General features: G+C 46.0%; 1 protein-coding gene across 2 annotated transcripts in view; it reads left to right on the forward strand.

Moving 5' to 3' along the window:
* Positions 1-25,738, forward strand: part of AFF2 (ALF transcription elongation factor 2) — a 401,341-nt gene that overhangs the window by 354,249 nt on the left and 21,354 nt on the right. The window contains exons 11-16 of one of the 2 annotated variants that reach the window (XM_053273909.1): positions 884-1,906; positions 5,520-5,644; positions 11,072-11,288; positions 14,345-14,481; positions 17,868-17,931; positions 20,513-20,649. In XM_053273909.1, the coding sequence (XP_053129884.1) occupies positions 884-1,906; positions 5,520-5,644; positions 11,072-11,288; positions 14,345-14,481; positions 17,868-17,931; positions 20,513-20,649 (1,703 nt within the window). The remainder of the gene's footprint in view (positions 1-883; positions 1,907-5,519; positions 5,645-11,071; positions 11,289-14,344; positions 14,482-17,867; positions 17,932-20,512; positions 20,650-25,738) is intronic. The other variant, XM_053273910.1, reaches the window with a different exon arrangement.

Raw genomic sequence — 25,738 nt, forward strand, 5'->3', positions numbered from 1 at the left:
TCCACTCCAAAATTAATCCACATGTTTTAAAATGGCCTTTGCGAAGGAATAGTTGCATCTCTTTGTAAATGCAAAACTCAGTGCTTTGGGGTCCATAATGCAATCCACTTAAGCTTGTGAATCAACCAGAAAATCAAGCTTGTGAATCAACCAGTCTGGATTTTCTGTTGTTCTTAATTAAACTGAAATGCCCTATTTTGCCATGCTATAGGGACTAGTTTGGAAATGTCTAGAGAACAAGGTGAAAGGGGAACCTTTCCCTGCAGTGCTCTTCTTGGGAGCTGCCATTTTTATTTCCCATAAGTCCTGTGGGAATGACACTATGTAATAGCATCATTCTCATGGGACTTACGCAAAATAAAAATGGTGGTTTCCAGCCACCAAGTGGGGTGCAACCACCAATAGGGAACTAGTGGCAGTGGTGAAAAAGACAAGCCAGATCACTTTGCTTCCAAACTGATGCCCATTTCACTCCTCCCAAAATTTGGACTATGATGAAACCGTCCTAGTATGTTAGGAAGGAAGGCTTAATTGAGAATCATTCTGTGGAACTTTGGTCATTTCTTACTGTATTTTGGAATGATACGTTTCTATTGATTTATCTATTTCTCTATAAAAAAAATTATAGTCCACATCTTCTGCAATGCATCTGAAGCAAAGTGCAGTATAAAAACAATAACAGCACCAGCAGAATTATTTATTTTGTAACCTGCCATGAGACATTGGTATGAGGCGGTAGATAAATGTAATTAATAAATAAACCAAGTAACAAATAATAAAATAAGCAATAGCCATTGTTTGAGTGAAATATTAGGCAGCGTTGGAAATGTGGAGCTTGTTTAACTTTTTAAAGTGTTGCTTCTCCGTCTTCATCCTCCTGCAGCCTGAGCCCCCTTCAGCTAACAAATGGCAGTTGGATAAATGGTTAAATAAAGTCAACCCCCACAACAAGACGATCATCAACAACCAGCATGAAAGCCATGGGGAGAACAGCTTGCAAGCTCAAAGCAACTCACAAATGGAAGGACAGAGCAAAGGGAAGGTTAACAGCAGCCTCCCGCTGACGGATCCCAAAGACAGGGCCCTGCGGAGCCCCATCCGAGAGAAAGCCAAACCCCGCGTCGCCCAGAAAGCTCCAGCAGAAGGGAAAAGTTCAAAGCAGAAATCGCCAGCTCACAATGAACCCGCCTCCCAAAGGACTACTGGGAAAAAGCAACCCAAAAAGGTCGAAAGGACTTCCAGTGCCGAAGATTACAATTGGCCCAAACCAAATATGACCAGCAGCACGCCCAAAGAGAAGGAAACGCAAGAACCCCCAGAGCCTCCCAAAGTTCGCACCAAGGTCACCGCTGGGAAGACTGCTCCAAGGAAAGAGCCGAGAACCAGCATGGGACCTGCTCCCGAAAAGAAAAAGTACAAAGGCCCCAGCAAGACGGTCCCCAAGTCTCGGGAATTTGTGGAAACGGATTCATCCACCTCCGATTCAAATACAGACCAGGAAGAAAGCCTGCAGGCAAAGACCTTGCAGGCCAGCAGCGGCCCCGACAGCAGCATCAAAGGCAAGGATTCCAGTAGCAACATCCTCAGCGTCAGTAGCTTGACCAGCAACAGTAGCAGCACCTCCATTGACCAAAACGGCAATGACTTGGAGGAACAGCTTTTCTCACCGATCCCAATCGTGCAGAATGAACCCCTTTCCCCGCTCAAAGAGTTTGAAGAGCTCAAGTACCTTTGGGTGAAAATAGACCTAAGTTTACTCTCTCGGGTCCCTGGGCAAGATCCCTTTGAGAGCACCCCCGGGAAGACGGAAGCCCGAGAGGTCAACGCAAAGCACCGGCGGCAGTCCCGAGAATCCCCAACGCCAGCCCCTGAAAAGCCTTCTGCTAAATCAAAACGAAAGCACAAGGTAATCCATCTCTTTCTTCTTTCTTACATTTCTATCCTGCTTTTCCTCCAAGGAGCCCAGAGCTATGTACATGGTTATGTTTATCCTCACAACAACCCTGTAAGTTAGGTTAGACTGAGAGAGAAATGACTGACCCAGTGTTAGTGAGTTTCATGACTGAAATGAATTTGAACTTGAATCTCCCCAGTCTGAATCCAGTTCTCTAACGACTACACCACGCTGGCTCTCTACAGGCCCCATGAGGTCCCATGAAGATATAACGAGATATAACAAAAAATAACAGAGTTCATCCTTAAAGTGCCACCATATGTGTGTGTTTTAATTATTTCTCTATTTGGACTTTTTAAATCCTTCCATGATCAAATAAAAAGTTCCAAAGCAGCTTATAAAAAATAAATAAAATAAAATAACAAAGCCATTGAATAGGCAAGCAAATGCAAGCAGATTGGGTGGGAAACACAACAACAACAAATATGTATATACCACTTTTCAACAAAAGTTTCCAAAGCAGTTTACACCGAGAAATAATAAATAAAATGGCTCTCTGTCCCCAAAGGGCTCACCATCTAAAAAGAAACATAAGATAGACACCAGCAACAGTCACTGGAGGGATTCTGTGCTGGGGGTGGATAGGGCCAGTTGCTCTCCTCCTGCTCAATAAAGAGAATCACCATGTTTAAAAGGTGCCTCTTTGCCCAGTTAGCACAAAATAGCTTGCTGGTTTATGACTGTAATAAAGACTGACTGACTGACTGACTGACTGACACAAAACAGCTCCGATATCTGTTGACATAGGATTTTAAGCATACAGTGTGCCAGAGGAGACCCCCTCACTAATGAGGGCCTTCCAGAATTGGAGATCGACCACTGAAAGGGCTGTCTCCCTGGTCACTACCTACCTAATCCCTGATGGGGATTGTCATCAGAGGCCCCAGGTAGGGCCTCTGATGACAGTCTTAACCAATGGGCATGTTTGCATAGGAGCAAGCAGTCCTTTGGGTGAGCAACAGATTAATGAGATGTATACTGATGGCACTGTATCGGTATTCCCCAAACTGTATACCAGGGTATGCCAATGTGTAGGAAAGAATGGCTTGGTGCCGTGGGAATTGATGTAATTAAATCATGAAAAATCCCCATCAACTGGCAGTAGCCACCCTTGGAAAAGGTTGCCCAGGACTCCTGACATTAACCCAAGGCAGTTACCATGGACCCAATGCCCTGGATTGCACTCCCTTGCCCCCACCCCCAGATGATTGGGTCCAACAGGAATGGGCATGCTGGAGTGTGAAAGATGGGGCAGATGTACTGTGGGGGTAGGGAGGGCAGGCATGCCCTCATTCTCTCCCACATGATGGGACAGATCGGGGAGGAGCATACTCGATATGGGGGGACCCATATGCGGGGGTTCATAAAAACATTGAGAGGGGCACGGAAGGGGCAGAATGCATTTCTGGGTGGGTGAGCTTTGTCCCACTGTTAGAAAAAGAGAAAATGAAATGAGAAAAAGGGGGCAACTACTTTTCTGAGGGGCGCTCACCTCCCCCAGAGCCACCCATGGTGGAATTAGACCAGTGCTTCCCAACCAGGGTTCCTCCAGATGTTGCTGAACTACAATTCCCATTATTCCCAGCTGCAATGTATTGTGGCTGGGGGTGATGGGATTGTAGTTCAGCAACATCTGGGGGAAGCCCGGTTGGGAGCCACTGGATTAGAAGACAATGGAAGAAGATGACTGTGAGGCTCTCCACACAAGCAGTCTGGGGAGCCAGATAGGGTTAGGTGAGGAGAGCGGGTCGATCTCGCTGTCCCTGCACATGAGCCGCTAGCCCGCCCTGGGTGGCCAGATCAGCCACCCACATGATTACCGGCTCCATCACAGAGCTGGTAGGGGCAACTCACAATCAGGGAAATCGCTCCGCTAACCTCGTTTAACGGGGAGTATTTAGAGGGTTTTGCTGCGATCGTGAGAATCGCCTGTTTCATGCTTTCACTGGGTCTAGGCTGATGCCCCATCTTAGTGGAATGGTGTATTTTTGGACCATTAAGACCAGGTTTACTCAGACTTAAACAGGCATGTCTCCATTAAAGTCAACGGAGTGTGCTTGCCATAACAGTTGTCGAGTTCTGTCTTTAATGTGCATTGAGAAATGTGGGTTTTGTTACATAAACAGCTGTGATTTATCAAAATGCCATTCACTTAACTAGCTGTCCTCGCTTCCCAACAACTACCTGTAAAGCAGAATGTATTGTGACTCAAGAGACAAGGCTTTATCATGTGTTTTATGTTATTTATGCCCATGGGTATCCTATCTTGTGGGATATGACAGCATGCTTCAAACTAAAATGTGTTTTTTAGAGAGGAAGCGGAGGTTTTATATCAAAAATGAATATTTGTAGTGTCTGAGTGGAGCTTTTTCCTTCTACCTGATATGGCTCTGCTTCTGGTCTCACAGAGTAAAAATGGTTTCAAGACTGTTAAAAAAAAAAAGATGCTATAAATCTCAACAAATGTAACATCAGCCATCAGTACCATTTGCCTCCTGAAAATGCCAGTTTGAGAGCTGTCTGCGAGAAAGGAGTGAATTGAAACAAAAGGCCTGGATTCGTCCCTGTGCCGGGGATGGAATAGCAGGTTTAAAGGGAACTCCCCAAAGCTGCTTCAAAGAACCAAACTGGGGTGAGCATCAGATAGGCTGACATGACCTGCACAGAGGCTAACATGCACTCAAGTGATCATGTGATTGGTGTATTGAACTACAACTCCCAACTTCCCCAAACACAATCAATTGTAGCTGGGACGATGGAAGTTGTAGTTCAACAACAGCTGGAGGGGCAAGTTTGCCCAACCCAGGTATAGGTCCAGCCCTGGGGAAAATGTGCTGGGTAAGCCATGCATTTGGGAGATGGGGTCGTAGCTCATTGGTAGAGCATCTGCTTTGCATGCAGAAGGTCCCAGGTTCAATCCTGGTCATCTCCATGCAGGATAGGGAGAGACTCCTGCCTGATACCTTGGAGAAGCTGCTGCCAGTCAACGTAGACCAGGCCTACTCAACTTCGGCCCCCCAGCTGTTATTGGACTACAGCTCCCATAATCCCCAGCCACAGTGCCCAATAGCCAGGGGTTTTGGGAGTTGTAGGCCAACATCTGCAAAAGGGCCAAAGCTGAGCAGCCTTGATGCAGACGATACTGAGCTGGATGCTCTGACTGACTCAGTATAAGACAGGTTTTTATGTGCCTAGGTAAGAGTAAACCCTTTGAAAATAATGGACTTGTTCTTGTGTAACATCATTTGTACAATTTTTGCAGTAGTGCTCCTTGCCTGTTCACAACGTTACTGGGCTGATGTACTCTTCTGCTATATGTCAGCCAGTTTAAAAAAACCTAAGCAAAACCAAAGCTGAAATTCTGCAGGTAGTTTCAGCTGAACCCTAGTTACAACCATCATCATTATTTATTTCGGTCTTTGACCAGCATAAACCCTAGTTACAATTCCTTGAGAGGATATATAAAGTGATTTTGTATGTTCTCTAAGAGTTCATAAAGTTGGCACAAATTGATGCAGTGTTGTTAACGCTGTAATTTTCTGGTTTCTGTTGTCACGGCTGAAAGCAGTCTGAAAATTTGGACACCTTTGGCGAAAACAAGAAACAGCGTCTGGAGGAGTCTTCTGCCTTGTGTTTGCTCCCACCCTGCATCTCTCCAATACCCAACCACAGAATAACCAGTACTAAAGAGTAAGTTTTCCTTAATATCTTATCCTACCTATACAATAATACTGTTGACACCAAATGTTCCAGGGAATTCTCTCCTTACTATTGATTGTTCCGTTTCTGGAAATGAGCAATATGATTGCTTTGTGTTACAGGCTGGCCACAATGGACTTGAGTTGTGGGTTTTGTTTTTCATTTTTTTTTGCATCAATGGAATATTATTTGCATGCTTTGGAGGTAACAAATATTGAGGACATTCACACAATCAAAACCTATGTTCTACCCAGGTTTGGGAGCTATGGGTGCTCCCAATTTTTGGTTGTGTGGAAGCAAGGTAAGAGGAAAACCTGGGTAGTTTCTCCTCCTCCTTGCTTCCACACAATCACTTCTACCCAGGTTTTCCTCCGACCTTGCTTCAACACAGTCACTTCTACTCAGTTTTCCTCTTACTTTGCTTCCACACAACCGAGAATTGGGAGCACACACAGCTCCCAAAACTAGGTAGAACATAGTTTTTGATTGTGTCAATGGCTTCATTTTCTACACATGGACAGACCCCTGTCTTTCTATCTGAAATGCTAAGAGAAGGCTCTGTATGCAGTTCATAGAAAGTATTTGAAACCAGTATGCTTACTGGGTGATAGCCCCTAGAGGAAAACAATTTTGCAAATAGCCTTAATTATATTTAAACAATGTGGGTGCAGCAGGTTGATCATGCTGTTGCATGTGTCAGGAATCCTGTGCTCAGTGGGTCTTGAACTGGTAACCAAGGAGTAGTAGACACTAAGCCCATTCACACAACCATTTGTGGGTGGGTAGAAGCCCAGGTGAGTTGCTACTCCATAAGCATCATATGACTATCACCTCAACTTGGCTCTGCAAACCCAGCACACACCCAAGCACAGCTGATGAGGGCTTGTTGCTACACTTGGCAGCTACAAGCCCCGTCCCTTTACAGAAGGTCCTCCAAGGGTGCATATGCCTCCCCAGCATGCTTTGCACTGCCAGCAGACTGGAAACGCTGCATGGCTTCAGTGGTTGCCCTCCAATTGGCCATAAAAGAGGAGGAGGCAGAAACAGACCTGCCAAAGCTCCTCCAACTTCAGGATCATAGAGGATGCTCTGCAGTGTGGCGTGTCCAATGATGGCAGCCACTGTATTCACAGCTCTCTGTGTTTTCTGTGCAGTGGAAGGCATGCTGTATGCTGGCAAAGGGAACTATGGGAAATAATGGGCAGAAGAACTGGGGCTGAGGTATATCGGTTTCTGAGCCAGGTTTTGCTAAATCACTAGGCTGGTACACACTGATATACCTCAGCCCCAGCTCTTCTCTCCACTCTTTCCCATGGCTCTCTTCATCTAGCAAATTCATACTGTTGCTAATAACTGTTTCTACAGACATCATCAAGAAGAGACTGGATATTTTCTTTGGTTTTATTCTTTTCTTGATTGCTACTTTTGGCTGATGTTCTTGTGAACCGAAAACTCATTTCTTCTTCTGAATGATTTATGTTTATTAGGTTATGCTGAGACTATTATGTAATTCGTGGCCTTTAAGCCCACTGTGAACCAAAACCAGCCAGTTCTTCATCTCTCTTACCTGTGTAATTTCTAACGACTAAATACAAATGAATTGATGTAGATCTACCCTGTTTAAATGCTCTGTTCCTCATCTGAAAAAAGAACCAAGAGTTTGCACAGAGTTAGATGATTCTGTGTCATTCCTTGAAATGCCATACATATATCATTCTCTATTCACTATTGTTTTTAAAAAGAGATGGGTCTTTCATTTCTTGTCTTCATCAAGCCCTAGGGATCTACCCCCCAACCTGATGTTTCTTAATCTGAGCTTGTTTTCTAGGTCATTAATTTGATTCCTTAGAGCTCTACAACCATTGGTATCCTCTGTTAAAATATAATTGTGTTCATCAATAGTTATTTCCCCTATGCTAGCTTTCCTTTCCCCTGGTCCCAGTTGCTTCCGGTTGCCAAGCACATTTTTTGACTTTCTTTTCTGTTATGTTTAATTGAGACCATGATCACATTGTGGTTTCTTATTAATATCATCTGAGTTCATATTTAACCCAATCCAGTTTGATAACTCAGGTGCTGCCAGGGAGATGCAAAGTCAAATGCGGATTGTACAGATTTCTGGAAAACGCTAAATCGGGGATTCAGGATCATTAGCCTCAATATAACAACCCAAAACAATATAGATAATTGCTGGTAGCAGGTGATTTCACTGAGGTTATTACAATTAGGGATGAGCTGAAAATTGCCATTTCAGAGGGGGCAGTAATATTTCCCAAAAATCCTTTCGAATGTGTGAATATTCATCTTTTCCCATTCGTATCTGGTGCCATTTTGGCTTTGTGGTGATATAACTATGGTCAAACAATACCACTTCCTTTCCCCGGTCCCAGTTGCTTCCGGTTGCCAAGCAAATTTTTTGACTTTCTTTTCTGTTTAATTGAAACCATGATCACATTGTGGTTTCTTGTTAATATCATCTGAGTTCATATTTAACCCAATCCATTTTGATAACTCAGGTGCTGCCAGTGCAAGAACCAATTCAGTTTGTGTATGATGTGACCTTGCCCCTTTCCCTCTGAGCATATACAGAGTGCGAAACCAGGTGTAGTTCACAACACCAGTGAGATGCAAAGTCAAATGTGGACTGTACAGATTTCTGGAAAATGCTAAATTGGGGATTCAAGATCATTAGCCTCAATATAACAGCCCAAAACAATATAAGTAATTGCTGGTAGCAGGTGATTTCACTGAGGTTATTAGAATTAGGGCTGAACTGAATGGGCTGCTCTCATTTCAGTTTTTAGGCTGAAAATTGCCGTTTCAGAGGGGGCAATTATATTTCCCAAAAATCCTTTCGAATGTGCGAATATACATCTTTCCTCAGTCATATCTGGTGCCATTTTGGCTTTGTGATGATGTAACTGTGGTCATGCAAAATCACTTCAGAGATAGAACGATATCGACTTATCTACCTTTGTACATATTTGCCTTTGTACATAGTCCGGAAACTCCGGTTCAGAATGCAGCAGCCAGGCTGGTCTCTGGGTCATCTTGGAGAGACCACATTACTCCTCTGCTGATGGAGCTTCACTGGCTGCCAATAGGTTTCCGGGCAAAATACAAAGTGCTAGTTGTAACTTATAAAGCCCTAAATGGCTTAGGCCCTGAGTATTTAAGAGAGTGTCTTCTTCGCTATGACCCACACCGCCCATTGAGGTCATCTGAGGAGGTCCGTCTCCAGTTATCACCAACCTGTCTGGTGGCTACACAGAGACAGGCCTTCTTGGTTGCTGCCCCGAGATTGTGGAATGCACTCCCTACTAAGATACGATCCTCCCCATCTCTGGCAATTTTTTAAAAACACCCCAAAACCCATCTTTTCACCCAAGCTTTCCCAGCTTTTTAAATCTGTGTTTTTAATTGTATGGCTGTTTTTAAATTGTTGCATTGCTTTAACTTTTATATGTGTTTTAATTGTTTTTATGTTAACCGCCCAGAGACTAAAGTTTGGGCGGTATAGAAGTTAAATAAATAAATAAATAAATCTACACAATCCAGAACCATACATGAATGGGGTCTCAATCATGCATATAGTTACATGCACATCATACATTGAATGCACTGAAGTCAGAGACTGGACCATTGGATACATCCCCACATATTCAGGAAACGTGGTTTGAAATTGAGAAGAGATCATACTCTGGATAAGTCAATCCAGAATACTGATTCATCTCTTAATTCCATGCTATAAACCAATGTCAAGAGGCTTGCCACTTCCTTGTTTCTGCATCCCTCATGGCCCCACTAATGTCTGAATAACAGAATCACGTAGGTTGGGAAAATCCGGTGGGAAGTGCTTGAATCAGTGCTATATTCCTTGGGGAAATGCAGTGCTAATGCGGGAAACTTCCCACATACTTCACCCAATGAGATTCTGTTCCTCTGATATTATCCAAGCAAATCGGATCCAACCATTGGGTTAGAATTGGGTCCAACCCAAGGGATGTGGCAACCACACTGAGACATATGAGTGGCAGTTTGGAACCACTTCTGCCGACTAGAATGCTTTCTTCATGTATGGGCATACTTGGAAAGAATGATTCAATTCAAATCCAAAGGGGTACTTCAATTGTGTTAAAATATAACTAATCTGCATCCAAAGACCTTGCATTGCCTAACCCTTGGCTAAATAGATAGTTAGAACAGATCAGTGAAAAATGGTAATAAAATATTCCTTTTGACAGCAATGGTTTTTATTTGCTAATGGCCGCAATTAGGGAATAACCAAAATAGAGGCTGCTATCATTAAAATCAGCGAAGTGATGCAACATACCTCCAGGTGAGGCTATTGAATTTTCCCCGATCGAGGAATCAAGCAGCTTGGCTTGGCTTGTTCCTCTTTGATTTGTTGCTTTGAGGTATTGTAAATCTATAAATGCCTGACACTGACTTAAATTGACTAAGAGGGAGACATAAATTCTTGTTGACTTAATTTGCTATTGAAAATTTGAGTCAATAATCATGAAAAGTAAATGGCTGTAGAATGCAATATTAGTTGTCTAAGGAAAGATTAAAATTCAAGTAATCTTCATTGACTGGACTGGGACAGTAACTAAAATAAAGAAATCCATGGTCAAATTAACACGTTAAGAACTCAGCTGGGTCTATTAGACTTCTTCGTTCTAATTCTTGCTTGGCAACCAAGGTTTTAAACATCCGTTTTTTTTCTAGGGAGGGACAAGAGACCACAGAGCATAGTCATACCAGGATGTTAACCAAGGGCAGCAGTCTGAAAGGGGTGGCATTTCTGTTCAAGCAGAAGACCGGGAAATCTTTTTCTTCCGGGCACCTCGATTGAGGCATGTGCTTCTCTTGAGTAGGACAAAGGAAATTCTGATGCTGTATGTAGGCAACAAAGCATAACTCAGTAGGTACTTACCTTCACCCCAGCCATACAGCAAGCTGTTCTGAGCATCAGCATGTCACCCAGCATTCCCTGCAGTGGGGCATCGGCTCTGCCACTCACCTGGCTTCTGCGGAGCCGATCCCCCAGAACAGGGAGTGCTGGGCGGTGTGCTGCTGCTAGATTTGAACTCAGATCTCCCCAGTCCTAGTCCAGCACTCTAACCACTACACCACACTAGTGCAAGCTCTTTCAGAGCATTCCTTCAGTGTGACTCAGCTACGGAGAATGTATGTATTTGTTTCAAGGGTTTCATCCCAGCATTTTGAGCTGTTGCCCCCACACAGGAATGGCCATTCCAGGGGCAAGAATCCTGCATGGCAGACCCTTTGGGAAACCTCTAGGCCTGTACTCGGCGAACAGGAGCCAGGAGAGACTGTGAATCTAGCAGGGCCTCATGTCTGTGCCAAGCCAGTCCTGGTTATAACAAATGGTCCCCCTTTGTGTCTTTGCAGCTGCAGCTCTGTTAAAAAGGTGACAAAGAAAAGGGAAGAGAAGCTCTTTCCACCACCGCTGTCCCCTTTGCTAGATGAGACGGTGCCCAGACGGATCAGCAGTGACAACAGCTCCTTTGGCCAAGAGAACAACCTGACAGCCGCCTTGCAAGCCACCACCTGCTCCAAACACAGGAAGAACGAGAACAAGCCCTCTTCCAACCCCAAGGGAATCTGTGTAAGTCGCTTGAAGAAAGTTGTTGCAAGGGAGCAAGGTTGTCAAAGCTGGGCTGCAGGCAGCTGTTGAGTGAAAGCCAAGCGTCACGCCGGGGATCCAGGCTGAAGGGGGAGAGCCAGGAAACGGACTATGCTGAGCACCAGGAAAGAGTGTTGCTCTCCAGGCAACCTCCCAGTCACATCTGGAAGCCTTTATAGACGGGATGGCCAAACAGAAACTCGGTGGCTGTAGCCAGACTGCAGCTCCCATCATCTCCAGCCACAGAAGCCGATAGCTAGGAATGATGGGAGTTGTAGGCCAACACACCTAGTGGAACTCAGGTTGGCCAGCCATGCTTTAGAGCCCTTACAGTTGAGGAGAGCCAACTGACCAGTTGGGTTGGGTAGAGCCATTTCTGCCCAGAGAACAATTTGTTATGGTGCGGCTCTTCAGTGCTCCTCGCAATGACTCTCCCGGAGGCACAATACACGAGAAAGTGGAGCACAGAGCTCCGGGTTCCCGATTCTAGTCCTGGCCACTCCTGACAAAGTTCAAACAGAGAGCAAATCCTGGCACAAGGATGTAAAGAATCACCTTAGGAACATAGGAAGCTGCCATATACTGAGTCAGACCATTGCTCTACCTAGCTCAGTATTGTCTTCACAGACTGGCAGCAGCTTCTCCAGAGTTGGAGGCAGGAATCTCTCTCAGCCATATCTTGGAGATGCTGCCAGGGTGGGAACTTGGAACCTAGATCCTATTCCCAGAACGGCCCCATCCCCTAAGAGGACTATCTTACAGTGTTCACACTTCTAGTCTCCCATCCATATGCAACCAGGGTGGACCCTGCTTAGCTGAGGGGACAAGTCATGCTTCCTACCACAAGACCAGCTCACCTCTCCTTGCACTGAGTTGGTCCATTGAGTCCTATGCCATCTGCTCTAGGCCTGTGACCCCCTCCAGCCAAATGCAGCCCACCAGCCATGTAGTGCGGCCAGGCGGGTTCTTGGCAATACCCTTGCTATTGCCGTTCCAGACAGGCAGCAGAATTAGGAAGCGTATCAAGAATATTGCTGCCAAGTCTCAGTGGGGTCCGGCGGTGGGCCAGCATCTTCCGGACTCGGAGAGCTGCCTCTCTGTCCAGGTGTTCCAGAAGCAGGTGGGCCATCCAAAACAGGCAAGTGCCAGAGCAGCATCCAAGGATCAGAGAGGTCAGAGACTGGTAACCATTAGACAGGAGTCAAGATCCAAGGCAGCACTTGGGGGAAAGGAGGAGGAGCTAGGCGGAGACCTCATACTGGAGACACATTGCTTGGATTAAAGGGCTCACGGGGACTTCATACAGCCTGCTGTGCTGCTATTGGCCGTTGGAGTCGGCTGACCGGATGCCGAGCCGGAGTGTAAGCACCAATGAGCTGGAGGAACAAATGTCTCCCAGCCGGCAATGTCCGGGGGCCCTTGTTCCCCGACCCCAGGCACCCAGCTGGTGAATGCTCACCAGCTGGGAGAGGTGTGCCGCGCGTAGACATCCTGATGCCATCCATGGCCCCTGACGCCAACACAAGGGGCATGGATGGTATTGGGATACAGATGGCCTCTGCCAGCCAGCAAGTGCTTTGTTCACTGGCTGGATGTGCTTCCCTTCTCTTCCTCATTCAATTTGGTGAGAAAGGAAGCATCCAGCCAGAGAATGAAGCACTCTCCAGCTGGGAGAGGGCGTCGGGTGGTGAATCTGCATCCCAATGCTGGGCACACAAGTCGAGCACGCTCCCTGATCTCCCACCAGTTCTCATGGGCAGCCAAGCCCAATCTTGGCTGCTTGTGAGAACAGCCTCCTAGCCACCCATTCACATGCAAACCAGGGCAGACCCTGCTTAGTAAAGGGGACAATTCATGCTCACTACCACAAGACCAGCTCTCCTCCCTAGTAGAGATCAGTGAATTGTGATTTGCAGAATGAAAAACAGGGTCATTCTTCCTCTCTCCTTCCCATATGTAGTTGTCTCCTACTGAGTCAGACCAGTGGTCCGTCTAAGTCAATAATATCCACTCTGACTGGCAGTAGCGCTCTAGGGTTTCAGACAAAATCTCTTTACCAGCCTGCCCTGGAGATGCCAGGGATTGAACCTGGGACCAAGCTCCTCCCACCTACCCACTCACATCCCCCCACTATGATCCCTGTATTTTTAACCACACCTGTTCTTGATTTAAGACCATAAGAACATAAGAACAGCCCTGCTGGATCAGGCCCAAGAAGGCCCATCTAGTCCAGCATCCTGTTTCACACAGTGGCCCACCAGATGCCACTGGAAGCCCACAGGCAGGAGTTGAAAGGGGCATGCTCTCTCTCCTGCTGTTACTCCCCTGCAACTGGTATTCAGAGGCATCCTGCCTTTGAGGCTGGAGGTGGCCTTTAGCCCTCCAACTAGTAGCCATTGATAAGCCTCTCCTCCATGAAGTGATCCAAACCCCTCTTCAAGCCATCCAGGTTGTTGGCTGCCACCACATCTTGTGGCAGAGAATTCCACAAGTTGATTATTTGTTGGGTGAAAAAGTGCTTTCTTTTGTTGGTCCTAGATTTTCCTGGCAACCAATTTCATGGGATGAGCCCTGGTTCTAGCGTTATATGAGAGGGATTTATTCATCCCTTCTATGTTACAGCACTTTAGTAGAAAATCTGTGATGTAACTGACGTGATTTGAGAAACAATATATGAATTATTTTCAGTAGCAGTCCCAGCATCTCTGCCCATCTCCAGCCCTAATAATTGGATACTGAGCATTTCCACTCGCTGTTCGCCCTCGTCCATTTTCATTTCAATAAGTAAGCAATGCTACAAGGCACCCATGCTGACATTGCACCTTTTTAGAAGTGGGTGTTAATGATGCCATGCGCGTGAGCAACGTGCAGCCGAGGCGCTTAATTAATCCGCCGAGCTTGACTTCTGACATGACGTCCGCACGATGCAAAATATGTGCCTGGGTTTTAATTCCGAGACACGCAGACTTGTGTTAGGTGACACAGAAAGGTATTATTAGCACAGAGGCTGAAGGCTAATTAAAAATTGCTTCTTACAGGACGATGACTCCCACAGCAGGCCTGCGAATGCGCTCCTCGACACCAGCCACCTAGACCATGACATCTGGTCCACAGCGCCTGCTTTTGCCAATGGGAACCCAGAGCCCAGGAGACCGAAAATCGCATTTGATGACATGTAAGTAGTAAGACCAAACCCACAAGGGTTTGGTTCTTGTTTGGACTTTAATTGGCTAGAGCCCTGTAATCAAACAAGGATTTGATGATGAGTTTGAGAATGTTCTCTGGGGTGAGGACAGAGAACCCTGTAATTGTGCTGGGCCGTGCAAATTATGAAGCATATTCATCCACACAGAGAGTTCACAGTGCAGGTTTCAAGACACCCATTCCAACCCTTGTTTAGAAAGCTCTTGGTTTGCAGAGAGATAATGATGGGCTCTCTAGGAGATGTTAGTGAGATACACATTTAAAGAATGTGTTTAAACTCTTTAGAATTTAAACTCTTTAGAGTTGCCACCTTTAGTGGTGCAGCGGGGAAATGCTTGACCAGCAAGCAGAAGATTGCCAGTTCAAATCTCCACTGATACTCTATCAGGCAGCAGCGATGTAGGAAGATGCTGACAGGCATCATCTCACACTACGTGGCAAACTCCTCCTGTATTCTAGCAAAGACAACCACAGGGCTTTGTGGGCGCCAGGAGTCAAAATCGACTTGACTGCACACTTTACTTTACCTACGTTTAGAGTTAGAGTTCTCTTTTTAAGTAGGTACACATGTAGATTTATTCCAATGTTTCTACCTTGCCTTTCTATTCCAGTGATGGGACTTTCAAGACAACTTACAGCCATGTTTCAATTAAAAAAAAAAAGAATGCAATTTGAAAATGCAATGAAAAATGGCACTGAATATAGTTAGGCAAATTACAGTGCTCACACATGTAGTCTCCCATTCAAATACAAATCAGGGTGGACCCTACTTAGCAAAGGGGACAATTCATGCTTGCTATCACAAGACCGGCTCTCTCCACAAAATAAAACACAAAGCAATTTAAATACAAAGCAATGTAAAAACTCTTTTAAAAGCAGTTTAAAAAATCAAATTTGACAATCAAAATTTAAAATCACTCCCCACCCCCACCACTGCTTCTTACTTCATTGTTTGCACTGACTAGATGTGCAGGAACATATGAGAGGAGGCAATCATTCCAGTATGCCGGACCCAAACCATTTAGGGCACCATTTTGGTGCCCAGCTGTTGTTGGACTACAACTCCCATCGTCCACAGCAGCTGAAGGCTTTAATTTAGGGCTTTAAAGGTCACAACTAGCATACCGGTTTGGACAGGATAGTCGGAGAGTCAACTGTTTTAAGCAAGGATCCTTGAAACAGTTGGCTATATTGGAATGGACCAAAATCGTCCCCCATTTTTACTGCCCTTTCACAGCTAACAAAAGTGGGGGCTGTAACCCCCAAGCACCCTCACCTCAATTTCAAGCCAGGCCTTCAGCAGAGATCTTTTGTGTCCCCCCTACTTGAGATGCTTTTAGCTGGACATGGCTAGGATTCGACCTAAGGCATCGTACATACAATGCATGTTCTTTACTACTGAGCTATGGTACTTTCCCCAGGTATACATGTATGTGGGATTTTAGCCTGACCATCACCAAGGACAGCATAGGGCTATTTTGCAATTGAAAACAGATTTGTGCACCATTTATAATTAAGCAAGTTTTTGCATTGATTAATGTTTTCCAGATCAACCAATCTTGCATTGCTGGCTAATTTTTTCCCCCTGTATTTTTATTTTTATTTTGCATTTTAGCTTTTCTAATGGAAGCTTGTTATGGTTAATCACTTTGAATTGTTTCTCCTTTTCCTTCTGTTCAGCAAAGTTTAATAGGCCCCTTTGGGCTTCTGGTTTCCACAGTTAGCCATCTTGCAGCCAGCTCATCAATCACATCTTTGCATCCAGCAGCTTTGCACTGATAAGACAGAAAGAAACAAAAATAAATGGGTGCTGTTTGTCCTGGAAACCAGTCAGCGCTTTTTATCAGATAGTTGATAAACTGTGGCCTGATGGAGACATAACGCTTTACCCTAGTTGGTTTTATTTAGCTGTGGTTAAGTATCACATCTGAATACCTAAACCATTGTTAGAGACTGGCCACTAACCACGAAAGGAAAGCATAATTTAAACTGGGTTTCTAAACCATGGTTTTTGTTAACCATGTTTAAAGATTATGAGCCAGACGAGCAGGGGATAACGGAACCGAGTTCGGGGCTGCCCGGCCCCCGGAACCTCCAGTATGCCCTGCACAACCACGCAGGGCATACTGGAGAGACCCCCAAGCTGGGAGGCTGCTTTTCAGCCTCCTGCTGGGGATCTACTCATGAGTAACCACGGCACGGAGCTGCGCCGCGGCTACTCAGAATTTTTAAAACTAGATTTGCAGAGCGCTTGCTCCACAAACCCAGTTTAAGGGGAGGGTTACTTTGGCGGGTTAACCGCCTGGAGGCCACTGGGCTTGCCTGTGAGCCCGGTGGTTCCCACAGTCAGGAGAAATTGGGCTAGGCTCCCCTAGCCAGATTTCTTCTGATTGTGAGAATAGCCTCTACATCTGTAGCAAACAAACCATGGTTATGACAATCTCCCTGTGCCTTTAGCCTCTCTGGTGTTTCAAAGTCTCAGTGATACATGCCTGCAAGTTCAGCCATCCCTTCACTGTTCATTTGGGATCATAATCACAGTTAAGGCAACAAACCATTGTTAGTGCTAACCAGAGTGTAGGCTGCATTCGCACATAACACAGAACCGTGGGTCCAATGTAACACAGTTCCGCTCCCCACCCTCAACCCCCATTCTCCTATCCAAATTTGGATGTAACAGAGAGCAGGGAGCCTGCAGGCGGCAAGACTGCAGAGAGGAGGGGTGGACTGGCTGTGCGGGCTTCCTTCTTTCATGAAGGACAGTTCACACAACCAATAGCAGCCAGAATGAGGGAGGAGCTTCCTCCCTTGACTCCAGTTTAGCAATAGCAATAGCACTTACATTTATATACCACTCTATAGCCGGAGCTCTCTAAGCGGTTTACAATGATTTTAGCATATTGCCCCCAACATTCTGGGTACTCATTTTACCGACCTCGGAAGGATGGAAGGCTGAGTCAACCTTGAGCCCCTGGTCAGGATCGAACTTGTAACCTTCTGGTTACAGGGCGGCAGTTTTACCACTGCGCCACCAGGGGCTCATTTGTTTGAGGGAACACAGCTTGCAGCATTTGCACTTAACGCAGGCTGCGTTCAACATCGGGTTAGGGTGGCAAAACTCACTACAACCCATAGGTAAGTTTGGAGAATGGAACCTCAAGTCACTCTCCACATGGAACTAGAGTTCCAAAGGGCTGTCCTGCATTCAGACATTCAGGTTTGGCAACCGCTGGTCCCTTCAACCCTGGTTTCGCGTTAAGTGCGAATGCGTCCCAAGTGTTATGTCCACACTGCACTAAAGTGGAAACTGAAATCTACTCAGCTGATTGCTGTTATTGTTGTTGTTGTTTTTATTAGGCTTCACAATGCAGATTACTACATGCAAGAGGCCAAGAAGTTGAAGCACAAAGCAGATGCCCTGGTATGTGTCCAAATTGCACTTTTCTGTGCCAGAGTGGAGAGCTTCTTGCATATTAAACTTATACCCTACTTTTCAATAAATTTGCACTCACAGCTTATTCAGTACTGAGGTGCAGCTTACAGAGGTATCAAGATAAGCCAGAAGGCCCCATCTAATTTGCATGCCTCATTAAAGTATGCAATTAATTACACTAATTATTGGCAGGCAGAGCCATTAATTAACAGAATCTGCACATTATCTGCAGTGATACAGAATGTTCCTGGATGTGTCTTCTGGACAAGTGGCAACAGTCAGAAAGTTCAATGTTGGATTTACCTATTAAGTAGCAAGATGACTGAGAGGGTGAAGAGAGGGGCAAATGGAAAGATCGCCTGGGGTTTTAACTGGTTGATTGCATCCTGTTGGGATGGACCAACAGAATTCAATGGGATCTGCTGAGATTCAAGCTTGCTCCTACATGGGTACCCCTGCCCTTGCTTCCAGGTCTTGTTCATGCTAACATGTATCACTGTGGCAAATCACAGTGCGGGGAGAACTCAGCATGTAGCTGCTGGGTTTGGCAGCTATGTTTCTTATAACCTGTAGTCCTGCCCTTGGAAGGGCTAGGCTTCCTTAGCCCGATTTTTGCTGATCGTGGGGATAGCCTCTCTGTGCCAGGAAGGTGGCCCATACTGATGGCCGCTGGCTGACTCCGCTAAGAGAGAATGCTCCTTAAGATTGCGCTCCGTTGAGAAGGCCCGCAGAAGCAGGCTAACAACACCTTCCATGGCTGAGTGGCCTTCAAAGGCATGTGCCCGTTGTGTGGTCGCTGGCCAAGTGCCTTCTCTTTGCAGCAAATATTTGCAGGCACCGGCTCGTGACAGCCTCCACACGCTGTGTGAAGCTCCTTCCCACCCCCACTGCCAGATTCACTCGGCAAGTTGACTAGCCCTCCATCTTGTTACCGTTGCATGCGTCTGGCAGGATGCAAGCTGTTTCTCAGGCAGCACTAATGCAAAAAGGCACCACACGTCATGTTGCTGCCTGCAGGCAGCTCTTTCCTGTCACATGTTGTTTGACAACCCTGTGCTCTTCCCGGAATGCCAAGACAGGCACCATTTAACAACTTGTTGGCAGCCTCGTTGTGACCCTAGCAAAAAAACAACAACCCCACATATCCATCATGATAAGGAACGCCCCTTCTTTGACCCTGTTTTTCCTCATCCCTCAGTTTGCCCTGTTTCTGCCAAGGCCTTTATCACGTGCTCCCTCTTTGGCCCGGTTATGCTTGCAGTTGCCTATCTTATGTCTGCTAAACACGAAGGCAGTTCACACGATCGAAATTGGGTAGGACAAGTGTCCTACCCAGCTGTGGGAGGTGTGTGTGCTCCTGATCTTCAGTTGTGTGTGAGAAAACAATTAGGTAAGAGGGTGGGGGAGTGGATGTATGCGAGAAAGGAGATGGGTAGGACGGCTTTTCCACCCACCTTGTTAAAGTTCCGGGTACAAAAGATGGGTCAGACAGTGCCACCCTACCCAGCTTCTCTCTCACACATGATCAGGGCTGGCCCATCTGCTAGGTGAACTAGGCAGTTCCCTAGGGTGCCAAGCAGGGAGGGTGCTGACGGCCTGGGTTACATGCCACCCGCGCAGACATCCCCTGCCCCCGTGGGTGCGCACATGCACCTCCTGTTGTCAGAGCAAGTGGGCGACAGGCAGCTGAGTGGTCACTCCCCTTCCTTGTCACCTGCCCAGCCATCCACTTGCTCTTCTCACCACCTCTGCCTGCTACTCCTGCCTCTCCCAGCTGCTTCTGGGCAGCTGGTCTTCCGCAGTGCAGTATAATCATGTTGTTGCATCATGCAGTGACTTCATTTTAATGCAGGCTGCCCAGAAGCAGAAGAAGGGGCAGTCAGAGTCAACGAGGAGAGCAAGTGGATGGCTGGGTGGGCAACAGGGACCACCTGCCCACCAGGAGGCACCCATCCATGGGGCAAGGGGGCCAGCGCAGATGAAGGGGGTTGTCTGAACTAGGCTTTGCATGCGATGCCATCAATCCTTGGGCACCCACACACAATCACTCCTCCCTCCAACCTCGTTATTTGCTCACACACAATCAACAACAGGAAGCGCGCACAGCTTCCGAAGCTGGGTGGGACGGGGGTCCCACCCAGTTTCCAATCGTGTAAACTGTCTTACTGTTGTAGGGCCTACATTGAAGGGTTCCTTGCCCAACTACTTTCCCCACTCAGTTCCAATGCAAAGAGCAACCCAGAAAGAAGCAGGCTCACAGGAGAGACTCAGAGGCATTGCTCTTTTGGCCTCAGAAAATCAGACTGCCCTTAAAAAAAAATCCCAAAGCCCTTCCTACAACGAGCATCACAGGGAGAATGTGCTTACTCCTCTAGTTGTATACTTCTATCAGCTGCACACCTCCGTCTCTCTTGCTGCATTAGAGTGTAAGTTTCAAGGGTTAGCGATCTCTGACTTTGGTAAAATGTGGTACAGCCATAATGGACCATTGTGCTTATCATAAATGGATGCCTATCTTGAAATCAAAGCCGGTGCATGTCTTAAGTGTGTCCCTTCCTCCTTTTTTCAGCTGGAAAAGTTTGGCAAAGCCATGAATTATGCTGACGCTGCCCTTTCCTTCATCGAGTGTGGGAATGCTATGGAGCGCGATCCATTAGAAGCAAAATCTCCATACACTATGTACTCGGAGACTGTGGAACTCATCAGGTTAATGTCTTCTCTGTGATCATTTTCATAATCTCATTTCACTCATAATTAGAACTTGCTCCGTATTTTAAAAGTATCATTTCGACCTCATTAATGGTTAGTCCAAGGCATCTTCATCTCAGAAGTCATCATAATTAGTTCTTCTTGCCATTTTATTAATGTCATGGAAAATTTATAATTGATGGACACTGCTCATATAAATTAGCCCTGTTAGAGGTTATAATATGTGTGTTATATAATTTGCAATATTCATAAAATTAAAATTGAAATGTAGTGGGTGGAAGTAAAGCATCGTAATTTCACCATTTGGCAATGGCACTTCTCTTTTAAAAAGGGTAGTTTTATCATTCCAAACATTAAAGAGAGTCCATTGGGATCTCTGTTATAAACCCTGTTTTCCAGAGGTTTATAATTTGGCTATAAAAAATTGTTCCAAGACGAAACTTGGCAGATAAGGTTGTAGCATGCAAGCCATTTGCATATATATGCGCACACCCAGATAAATTCAGTTTGCATTCTGTAAGCATAAATACACATTTTTGGCTGCTCTTGCAGTTCAGTGGCATGCCAGGTTTTTGTGAGGTTCGGTTTTCACTGTGAACTTTTTCATGGGAGGCAAAGGCCTCTGTGGGGAGGGCGGGAAGCAAACCTATCCTTTTGTGCTTTTTTAATGTCTGTTCACAGCCATTGTTTCTCCACTCTGCACCACTTCCTTTCTTTTTCTTGGAGAGGGCTTCTTCACTGTGCGATTCCAGCCAGTCAGGGATCACATAGTGAGGCTGTTCTCACGGCCAGCCTAACCTTTCCTGGGCTGCCCCAAGCAGGGTTAGGCCGGCCGCAAGAAGCAGCAGGATCCTCGCAGATCCCTCCCCACCCCTCCTGCCTAACCCCCTTAACAAGGCTTTCAGCTGAGGTTAACAACAACCAATATTTACATACAACAGCAAATATTTGTCATATATAAATATTTGTTGTTGTTGTTGTTGTTAAGGGTGTTTTCGCACCCTTACCCCAGCTGCCGGGTATCATGTGATTCAAGTCACAGAGATGGGCACATAGAGTGCCCATCAGATGGGGGGATCGCCAATTCAAGGCATGTGCCAGGGCAGTCCGCGTGGGCACACTGATGGAGGCAAGTTCAGTCATCTGGAGGGAAGGTAGGTTAGGTGTAGCCTTCTCCACATGCCCTCCCAGCCCACCCAGGACAATTGTGCGACTCGCCCCAGTGAATATGATGATGTCGTGGCACCATAGTACTGATCAGATTGACTGTTTGACTGAGGGCCAATGAGGCTCTTGAGCCGTCCTCATTCTGATTGCTGGGAGGGGGGGAAGGAATGCCTCTCTGTTTTCCAGAACTAGAGGATGGCCATAAAAATAAAGATTTTGTTGTAAACTGCCCAGAGACATGTGTTTTGGGCGGTATACAAATATTTATTCATGCATGTATGCATGCATAGTGACACAAGACAAATTGGTGTTTAATGGGGATAGGGATGTACATGTCAGCTACGCCTCTGTTTTTTCATTGGTCGCAGCTGCAGTGTGGGCGGGGCTTGCCACTTATGCCGCCTTAGTGAATTATATTCATAGATTTTACATTTATATCCACTCTTCCTCCAAGAAGCCCAGAGTACATGGTTATGTTGATCCTCACAACAATCCTGTGAGGTTAGGTGAGGCTGAGAGAGAAGTGACCTGCCCAGAGTCACCCCATGAGTTTAGTGGCTCAACGGGGATTTGAACTCAGGTCTCCCCAGTCCTAGTCTAACACTCTAACCACTATACCACACTGGCTCTTTTGAAAAATGGATCTGGGTACAGGCCTCTCAAAGGCATGGCACAGAACAGAAGTGTACCGCTGTACCTGCATTGAACATGACCCGTGGAAGACTGTAGCTGCATACAGATTTGTCCTTCTGTACACAGATTGTACAGGTGTTGATTGATTCACAGGTGTGAATAGAGCTTTGGTGTACCTGGATTGGAGTGAGGAAGCATCAGGCCAGTTACCTTGGCAACAGGGGCATGTTCTTCCTGCTTATGGCTTTATAGCATGATACATATTTCAAAAATAGTTAGTCAGTCGGTCAGTGAGGCTATTTCCATGATCCTGGGCTCGAGGGTATCTCCAGGATGCTCGCGCGGGGCATCCTGGAACTTTCGGGGGCCACGCAGACCCCGATCCCCGCAGACCCCGCCGGCTCCGTGACGGAGCGGCAAGTCATGTGGGCATCCAATCCTGCCCCCCAGGGATGCCTTTTGATCGTCTGTGGGGCTAAGCCCACTCTCCCTGCAGACCCAAAAGAAGCTCTTCTCACCGATCATGAGAAGAGCTTCAGTCAGTCAGTATATTTATCTACCGCCCCATAGAAAAAAGTCCCTGGGCGATTCACAACGCTTCTTAGTAGAGTCAGAGATTGCATTCTTTCCTATTAGAAGTCTATGTAGATCAAATGAAATGAGGTCCCCATTTCAGCTCAGCACTTCTAAAAATATTTTGTTTGAGGCTATTGGCCACTTCCTTCTGTGGTGGTATATCCATCATGGTCCAGTCACACCTGCAAATCATCACTTGATGGGGCAGCTATCAAGTGCAGAAAGCATACGTGTGGGCCTGCCACAAATGCGCAGAATTGAGCGATAGTCTATGTGGGAACCAGCCCTTCATAATATCTGGGATCATCTCTGATCTACATAGATTTTTAATAGGAAAGAATGCAATCTCTGACTCTACTAAGAAGCATCAATAAGGGAATACTACATGCCTTGCATTATGAATGAGCATTTGTTTACATAGCAGAAATGTACCAGATTTGAAAAGAAGCTGTTATCTTTGGGGAAATAATATGCCTTGTAAATATTTCAGGATGTGTATTTGCATGCAGCTCTGGTTTGAACGCAAAGAAGGGACTGTAAAGGAGGTTACAGTGCAGCAGAGGGATCATATATAATTTGGAAACAGAATGAAACGAGACCTTTCAATTGAGTGGGGTTAAGATCTGAGGGTAACACTCAGATGGCACTAAAGACTCTTGTGTGGAGGCAAGCAGCAGGAGATCCAGAGCTACTCTAGATCTCTGGCTGATTTGCAGGAGACTGCCATGGGTTTCTGACTTCCAATTCTAACTCTAAATTGACTTCCTAAGTTTAGCAATGGGCTTGTACAGAGAATTGTTTGAATCAATGAGGGTTATCAACATTGACGTGATTGTGTGAACCCATGCCAAGGTAGGAATCTCGGGCTATAAGCCACCTTGGCATGGGTTCACACAATTATTTGAACATTGGTAACCCACATTAAACTTAAATTCAAATGGTTGTGTGAACAAGTCTAATAACACATTAAATTGTGATTGCAGGTTTTTGAAAAATCTGTCAGGACTGACCTTGTGCTAATTGCTTTCTCAGCCTCTGTGTTCCCCAGTGAAATATAGGTCTGTTCTCAGGGTCAGAAGAACACCCAGCCGGGGTAGAAGTGTGTGTTCTCGATCAAAGCTGGGTGTGTTCTCGATCAGAGGTCAAAAGGGAGAGTGGTTGTGGGAAGCCAGCAGCTGGGCAGCATAGGTGAGGCAACATTCTGTCCCCTGCATTTTATCGAGGGTGGACAAAAAGCTGTCCTAGCCAGCTCCTGACTCCCACACGATCACTCTTCCCTCCACCTACTTTGATCTTTGCAAACCATTTATCAGGAGTCCATGCGGCTTTTTTCCAAGAGTCCATACGGCTCTCTTACCATGGCTGGGTGGTCCTCAAATCCCATTTTGTGAGTATTAACTGCTTGCCTTTAAGCAGATCTTTGTCAACTCTATGGGTCAGTTGTAGAGTTTTGTGCTTGCCTCCTCGATCTCTAGTAATTGGATGTAGCTTTGTACTTGGAGATGCAAGTTATCCCCAAGTATGCAGGTAACTCAGGTCCATTTCCTGAGACATCATTTTTTTCTGTTGTGCTGGTGGTAAACCTCAGGGTTTTAGTAAATAACTAAGTAGATCCCACAAGCCTGAAATCTTCCCATTCTGCTCTAAAGGCAAAGTGTGCCGTCACGTCAGTGTCAGCTCCTGGTGACCACAGAGCCCTGTGGTTGTCTTTGGTAGAATACAGGAGGGGTTGACCATTACCATCTCCTGCACAGTGTTAGATACTGGTAGTGACTTCTCTGAGGTTGCAGGCAGGAATCTCTCTCAGCCCGATCTTGGAGATACTGCCAGGGAGGGAACTTAGAGCCTTCTGCTCTTTCCAGAGCGGCTCCATCCCTTAAGGGGAATCTCTTACAGTGCTCACATTCTAGTCTCCCATTCATGTGCAACCAGGGTGGACCCTGCTTAGCCAAGGAGACAAATCATGCCTGCTACCACAAGACCAGCATCTCGAGGTAGGATTTGGAGAGACTCCTGTCTGAAACCTTAAAGAGCTGCTACCAGCCAGTGTAGACAGTACTGAATTAGATGGACCAGTGGTCTGATTCGCTATAAGGCAGCTTCCTTAAACTGCATTTTCTGCAAAACTATTGCCTTAGTCAGGCATAGATTTAAGCCATTAATTACTCAGTGAAGTCCATTAAGATGCATTTGATTAATCAGTTAAAATTTGATTACTCAACTAATATTGATTTAGTCAAGTGGCAGCTCTAATGTCAAGAGGGGGGCTGACACCATCACCTCTGCTTTGGCCCTTTTGTCGTCTTGATTGGGTCCTATATGACGTGTGTGCCCCCCCCCCCGTGCTAGGAAATGCACAGCAAGTCACCAGTGCTCCTTTCTCCTCTGGATGTGTTCACTTCTAGCAGGCCTTTGTTTTCATCTGTTTGGGTAGTTATAGCTATTCAGAAACTTGGATGCGCATAGATGACATTGATTTGTGAAAATGGGCAATGCACCACGGTGACTCAGGATGCCAGAAATATGACTGCCATGGCTGTTTAGGCTAATTGTGCCTTTAAATCCCTTCCTTTTAAGACCGCACATCCTCAAAGATTACAGATCTTGGTTATTTGGCTTGACCCACTGGGTATGACGGCAGCAATCAGAAAGCCCATGCAAGAGAGGAAGGCGCTGAAGGAAAAGGGTCTTCTGTCTAAAGCGCATAATG

The sequence above is a fragment of the Hemicordylus capensis genome, chromosome 11 (assembly GCF_027244095.1).
Source record: "Hemicordylus capensis ecotype Gifberg chromosome 11, rHemCap1.1.pri, whole genome shotgun sequence".
Classification (NCBI taxonomy): Eukaryota; Metazoa; Chordata; class Lepidosauria; order Squamata; family Cordylidae; genus Hemicordylus; species Hemicordylus capensis.